We start from the raw sequence: 7,426 nt of genomic DNA on the forward strand, positions 1-7,426 counted from the left end.
AAAGTCAACTTAGCTTTCTAATTCATGACCTGCTACCTTACTTGATTCCAGGTTCTAGCATCATACATGGATTCCCATGACGATGACAGGAAAGGAGGTACAAACATGAACCCTATCTCCTCCCTCCCACTACTACCAGCAACGACTTGCTGAAGTGGACTTTCCCATCAGTAAGAGATTTGAGGAAAATATTCTCATTTTCTTGATGCTATATATAGGGCAGAAGGGTAGGATGAAATTTGCCCCAGATTCCAGTCCTTTTTTAAGCACAGATACCAAGGGTCAGATCTGAAGGCGTAGTAGGCACTGGGCATAGTTAAGTATTAACAGTGAGTAAGGCTTGGCTTCAGGTATAGCACAAGCTCAGGACCCTCACTGTAACAGTTAACATTGTAAAAGCCCTTGGAAGACAGTATATAGCTAAATCTTCATGGCCTGGATTAGATACACAAACCAAAGCAATTGGACATCACCAAAAGTAAAAATTTTTGTGCTGCCAGGGATACCATCAAAAAAGTGGAAAGAAATCACAGAATGGGAGAAAATATTACCATATTAAAGATATAGCATATATCGGACAACAGACTTTTGTATGGAACATATTAAAAAACTCTTACATGTAAAGTCAATAATAAAAAAACCCTTTAAAATGGGCAAATGATCTGCATAGATATTTCTCCAAAGAAAACATACAAATGCCCTATAAACACATGAAAAGATGCTTTATTCTTATTCATCAAGGAAAGGCAAATCAAAACCATGGTGAGATATCATTTCACATCCACTAGAATGGCTATAATAATTTTAAAAATAAAAAGGCAGGGGCCAGGGATTTAGCTCAGTGGTTCTGCCATCTGCCTCACAAATACAAGGTCCCGAGTTCGATCCCGGGTACCAAAAAAAAAAAAGGCAATTTTAAATGATACCAAAAACTGAGAAATTAGAACCCTCATACACAGTTGATGGCATTGTAAACTGGTGTAGTCTCTTTGGATAATAGTCTGGCAGTTAACCTAAATGTACAGCAATTTCAGAGATAAATGAAAATGTGTATCTACACAAAAACTTGTACATGATAATTCATTGTAACATTCATAATAGCCAAAATGTAGAAACAACTCAAATACCCATAAACTAATAAATGTGGATAAATAAAACCTGGTATGTCCATCCAATGAAATATTATTTGGCCATAAAAGAATGTATACAGGTTACAATATGGATGAGCCTGGAAATATGCTAAGAGAAAGAACCTGGTTACAAAAGGGCACGTATTGTATGATTTCATTGCTGTGCAGTGGCCAGAATAGATAAATCCATAAAGACTTAGAAATGATTGGTGATGCTTAGGGCTGGAAGCTGAGAGGTAAGGAGTGAGGAAGGAAATGGGGAGTGACTGCTGGTAGATGGAGAGTTTCTGTTTAGGATGATAAAAATGTTCCCAGTTTCACTGTGAAGAACTTTGAGTTGTTTGTTCTAGGAATTAAAACTCAGTGGAAATTAATTTTAAGTAAGTGTATCATTATCCCAATAGAATAGAGGAGAAAGACTGAGGCTGGATATGCTGTGTCTCAAATTGAACAATTTGAGTTTTAAGCTGAAGGATTTTGGAATGTGTGCGCGCGCGCGCGCGTATGTGTGTGTGTGTGTTTAAAGCTGGGCTTTTAAGAATCTAGGATGCCATACCCCTGCACCACATCTTTCTCCAGTCTCCTGATCCTCTGCCATAACGCTCTTTTTTATCTAAGTTCCTTTTCTCCTGATTTAGTGAGAGCTAGATACAATATAAGACTAATTTTCTTTCTCTTCTGTTCTATTTTGAGATATCACAAGCAATTTTAAGGTTTCATAAAATCACATTTTAAGCTAACAGGATAAAACTGAGCTTAATGTGTATACCAGAAGACTTGCTGTCCTGTTACTAATGATTGTCCTTAGTATAGGGCAGGCTGAGCAAACCAAAGTGTCTTCAGGAACCAAACAGATAACCAATAAATCTCGTGTAAGAGTGGGAAGTTGTGGGGCCTGTTGAACCTCAGCCTCTGATCTGTGACATCCAGGTGATGGACACGATTTGTTCTCAGAACTTCTTCTTGTAAGGATCAAGTGAGGGGGTACTTAGGAAAGTGTAGAGAGCTTTACAGTGCTGATTTTGATGTGAGATGAAATTTATTCTTTTCTCAAATAATTTATGAAGATTAATTTTTATACCTTTAATGAGACATCATTGGCAAATGACAAATTACTCATTTTTAAATGTACAATTTGATTAGCATTGACATATGTATATACCTGTGAAATCATCACCGTAATTAAGATAACTTATCACCCTCAGCTATTTCTTCTGTCTTTGGTAATTCATCCCTGTTCTCCTCGGCTCTCATCCCAACAAAGCACTGATATCCTGTCTGTCACTATGATTTAGTTTGCGTTTTGCAAGTGTTTTTATAAATGGCAATGTACCGTGTATAGTCAGCCTTCCATATTTGTGGACTCTGCATCCATGGATCCAGCTAATTATGAATTGAAAATACTTGAAACAAATCGATTGTACAGATCTTTTTCCTTATTATTTCCTAAACAGTACACTATAATAAATATTTATATAGCATTTGCATTATATTAGCTATTATAGATAATCTGGAGATTATCTAAAATATACAGGAAGAGGGCCGGGGATTTAGCTCAGTGGTTTCGACGCCTGCTGCGCAAGTACAAGGACCTGAGTTCAATCCCCGATACCAAAAAATAAATAAATAAATAAAAAAAATAAAATATACAGGAAGATATTCATATGTTGTTAGATGCACTTACTAGGCCCTTTTGTTTCAGGCCCTCAAGCATAGCAGATTTTTTATATTTGCACGGTATCCTGGACCCATTCCCATGGATGCTGAGGGATAGCCATACCTTTGTTGTCTGGTTTATTTCACTCAGTGTAATTATTTTTGGATTTATCTGTGTCACCATGTATATTAATAGTTCTTTCCTCTTTGTTGGATGGATACACTACAATATTTTTATCCATTCACCTGTTGATGAACATTTGAATTGTTTCTCATATTTGACTGTTACAAAAGAAACAGTTATGGATACTCATTCACACGTAGTTGTATAGACATATGCTTTCATTTCTGTTGAGTAAATACCTAGGAGTGAAATGGCTGAATCATATGAAAAACATATGCTCACTTTTTAAATAAACTGCCAAGCTATATTCCAAAGTAGTTGTACCATTTACATTCTTTGCAGCAGTGTATGAGGGTTTAGGTCCTCCCCAGCACTTGATATGGTCAGTCCTTTTAATTTCAGCCAATCAAGTAGGTGTTTAGTGCCATCTCACTCTGATTTTCATTTTAATTTACCTAATAAGTAATATTTCTCACATTTATAAGGCTGTCATTTGGCATTCTTTCATTTCCAAGCTACTCTGTATATTAAGGAGTTTCTTTAAGTCATGCATACTGATTGGAATGTTTTTCACCATGTCATTGGGAATGCCACTGGATTTTCCATTACCTTTTATTTAACAGGTATTCTTTTGTTTGTTTGTTTGTTTGGGTATGGAGGATCAAACTCGGGTCCTTGAGCTTGCACAGCAGGTGGCGAAACCACTGAGCTAAATCCCCGGCCCCTAACAGGTATTCTTTTCAAAGGATTCTGAACATCTTCCAACTAGATTTTCTTTTTATATGTTAGATTATTTGATGCTATAAAATTTTGGCTAGGTTGATTTTTTTAAGGTATTGATTTTCAAGGCAGAATCATTTCATGAGCTGTCTAGTTAATTATACAGAAATGGATTTTCAGTTGAAGTCATCTCTAGTACTAACACCTTGCTGTATTCAGAAATCTTAGGTCTCTGAGTTGGAGGGACCTCAGCAGGGATTTTCTAAGTGCTCCCTGCAGCCTCCAAGAGGGGTCCATGAGGAGCCTCCATGAGGAGTCTCTGGAAGGACCTTATAAAGTAAAACAGAACAAGAATAATTCCACCTTTTGTAGACCGTTGCCAAGTTGTTACTTAAGGGGATTAAAATTGAAATAACTTGATTAACTGACTTTAAATTTTTATGGCAACTTATGATAGTTATCAGGTGAGATGTAGCCACCCAGAATAAGCTGTACCCATTAAGAATTTGATTACTGTGTTTTAAGCCACGTGTAAATGGGAGAAAAAGTGGGCAGAAAGAGCTTATAATCTGTATCTCTGCAGCCTGTAGTGAAACTTTTTGCAATCTTACTTTCACATCATCAGCACAGTGTGGCCTTTGCAACTGTCAGGCCCAAGTTCGAATGTCAGATTCTATTTATCCCTGTTCTGTCTGTTGTCCGTCCATCCATCCATCCATCTGTCTATGTTACATCTTTCTCTCCCTCACTAGTGGAAGGGAAATAAGGGATTTCTGAAGATTTGGGGTGGTAGAAAGCCTTGGCTTCTTCCAGGGGCAGCTGGGTTTCCCACCTGAGATAGGAGATGAAGGGCGCTCGGCACAAAGGGGCACTCGCTGCGTTTCCTCCTCTTGCCCCTTCATTTAGCTCTCTCCTCTTCCATGTGATTTCTCTGTCCACTTATCATAGATCGTCTGCCAAAACTTTCTTTTTGCTTCTATTTTGATCAATTTGGGCAAATTCTTCAAAACAGATAACAGTGATAGTGAATGCTTAAGCACTAGCATTTAGCGATCCCCTTTTAGGTACCAGGCGTAGCAAGAACCTTTTATGCTATGAATCGTCCCCACCATCAAGATAATTACTGTATCCATCACCTCCAGTCATTTCCTCTGCCCCTTAGTGGAGGAGAATGTGCGCGCATTTTTTCATTTACTTTTCACAAGAACCCATGAAATGGGATGCAGCTGAGGCTTAGAAGAAATAAAATGAGGGGTGGAATTGAGGTGTGAATACAGGTCTGTCTAAGCTTTAGAGTTTTAATCACTCTGCACATTATTCCTGTGGTATAGTTCTAAAAATATTCAATTCTCTGAAAAATATTTCACTCCCATCCCAGATAGTGGTGATTATGAAAACAATAACAACTGATACATGCCTTGTGCAGATGCATGTATCAGCTAGTGTAAGGTTCACCGCAACCCTTTACAAGTTCTGTGGCTGTTAAGAAATTTGTCCACTTACCTAAGATCACTTCAAGTTAAAATTGCTATTCAAGCCAACTTTTCCTTATCACATCAGCAGTTCTTAAAAATTTTTTTGACCTGGGCCTGGGATTTAACTCAGTGGCTCCACTGCCTGCCTCACAAGCGCAAGGTCCCGAGTTTGATCCTTGGTACCAAAACAAAAACAAAAAAACTTTTTTGGGCTAATCAGAGAGGAGATGGAAACTCCCATCTGGTCCACTTAGACCCTTCCCAGTTTTCCAGTAGCCTGCAGAATTCTTTATCCTTGCTGCAGTCCTTGTAAAGTAGAGATATATTGGATATTTCAACCCAAAACTGAACTGAGACTAATGCCTAAGCTAGGAAGAACAAATAGCGAATTCATTAAGTAGGAATCTATTTACAGTCAATTCCCAGGACTCATTGTGCACTCAGTGCTTCTACATCATTTAGAGATGCTAATAAATGAGTCTTTGCATTTTTTCCAAGTGTCTTCATATTTACAAATCTTATATATATCATAGAAAGTCCCCTCAACAAGCATATTCATGTGTTGACAGTTCAAATTAATACAAGTCATTAGCCCTGACAGCAGAACTGTGAAAAGAAGTCTCATTCATAAATTTGTTAATTATGTTACTCTGCTTAGAATTTAATCGCAGGCTAGTCTTTAATCACTTCTATATTTGGGCAAAAGGCCATCTTCTAAACACCATAGATTTTCACATTTACTTTGGATAAGGGAATTTTATTAAAATTGACCTGTGGTTGGAATTTAATTTTCCAGTATGCAGGAACTGGTGAAATCAGAGACAGTAATCTTTCTGGAAAAGAATAATCAAGAGAATTGGAAAAGCCAGGCGAGGGAGGAATAAGGGAAAAGGAAGGTATCGATGCATACCATACGTTTTTCTACATAGCTAACAATTGTACTTTTTGTATACTCACTTTGGATGCCTTTTCTGAAATCCAAAGTCATTTTATTTAGATTATTAGTAGATATATGGTACAGAAAATTTGAAGATAATTGGTTGCTTTGATCCAAAATTGAGCTGTCTTCTCTCTACTGACGTAAACCGCCTACTTTTCAAATGCTTTTGTTTCAGAGCAAGAATTCTCCACCTTGAGCTGAGTAGTTCCCTGAGGGGTTGGTGAGCCTGGTATGGAGTGTAGGGGTTGTGAGGCATCCCTGACTTCTCCCTGCCGGATGCCAGCTCACCCCTCCTCCAACTGGTGTCCACCAAAAATGTCTCTGGGCATTGCCAGCTGTCTTCTGGAGACACCTGAGTGAGAATTACTGTGCTAGAGAGTAACTCAAGACTGAAAACTTAATCAGGTCAAACTTGTATAGGACACTTACTTAGAATCCATGTTTGGAATGCTATCTCTTGCATTGCAGTTCTTCCTATCCTATTTGTTCAGTGTCAAATGCTCTTTGATCCTCTTTGATAAAAAATAGGGCTATGCTTAGGAGTTAGACACACTGGGCTCTTAGCATTCTTGACTTTCATGTTTGAGGTTCTGACTACTCTTAGATGACCCCAAAGTTCTGAATAATCAAGTGCAAGTGTTCTTTGTCCCCCTTCCAAGTTCATGGATTCTTTCCCTTGTCTTGCTTTCCTTCCTATTCTGCTTAGATTTCTAGTCCCTTGTTTTAGTTATTTGTAGATATACAGACAGACGTATAGGTAAACAGATGTAGATCTATCTTGTACCTCAATTGGGTGAGCCTGGATACCAGGTTTCTTGGACTCTGAATCTGGCAGTTGAGCCCAGTTTTCCTGAAGAAAATGTAATCTTGTAGACAATGCCTTCAGCCTCCTGTCACAAAAACTACAAACCACCTATACTGTACTTACTTCCATACTTGAGTCTTCCTTCCCAGCAGCTGGACAGGGAGGTTTGCTGCTTTTTATCAAAAGCTAATCTTATATCGGTCCCATCTTATTAGAAAAATCTGTTATTATTGATTATCCCTTTCTTCTTTATGTGTGTGTGTGGGGGGGTGTGACACCGGCAATCCATGACTTTCAGTTACTACCCTTTCCTGTCTACATTCCTATTTCTCCGTAGAGCTGTCTTTTTTCTTTTTTTTGGTACCGGGGATCGAACTCGGTGTTGCGAGCCGGTACCGCGGGTAAAAGAGGACTCGGACTCAGCTGGCAATTCACACACTTTATATTGTCATAATTCATTTCAATACAATTACCACACACTATGCAATTATCACACAATATTAAGTCTGCCAATTACCACGTTCCTGTACCTGTACTGCGCAAGTCCTTATGGGAGCGCGACATTTCCTCCCGCAG

At 38.4% G+C, this 7,426-nt stretch overlaps 1 protein-coding gene across 11 annotated transcripts in view; it reads left to right on the top strand.

Moving 5' to 3' along the window:
- Rhbdd1 (rhomboid domain containing 1) overlaps positions 1–7,426 on the top strand; it is a 132,224-nt gene that overhangs the window by 91,722 nt on the left and 33,076 nt on the right. Inside the window, exon 8 of one of the 11 annotated variants that reach the window (XM_087209275.1) lies at positions 52–7,419. The exons of the other annotated variants lie outside the window; for them this stretch is intronic. Coding sequence (XP_087065401.1) covers positions 52–80 — 29 coding nt within the window. The 3' untranslated portion in view covers positions 81–7,419. Of the gene's footprint in view, positions 1–51; positions 7,420–7,426 lie in introns of those variants that run through there. 11 annotated transcript variants of the gene reach the window in all.

Source organism: Heterocephalus glaber, unplaced genomic scaffold (genome assembly GCF_053883595.1).
Source record: "Heterocephalus glaber isolate CG9 unplaced genomic scaffold, H.glaber_assembly_v1.0 deba00001004, whole genome shotgun sequence".
Taxonomy (NCBI): domain Eukaryota; kingdom Metazoa; phylum Chordata; class Mammalia; order Rodentia; family Bathyergidae; genus Heterocephalus; species Heterocephalus glaber.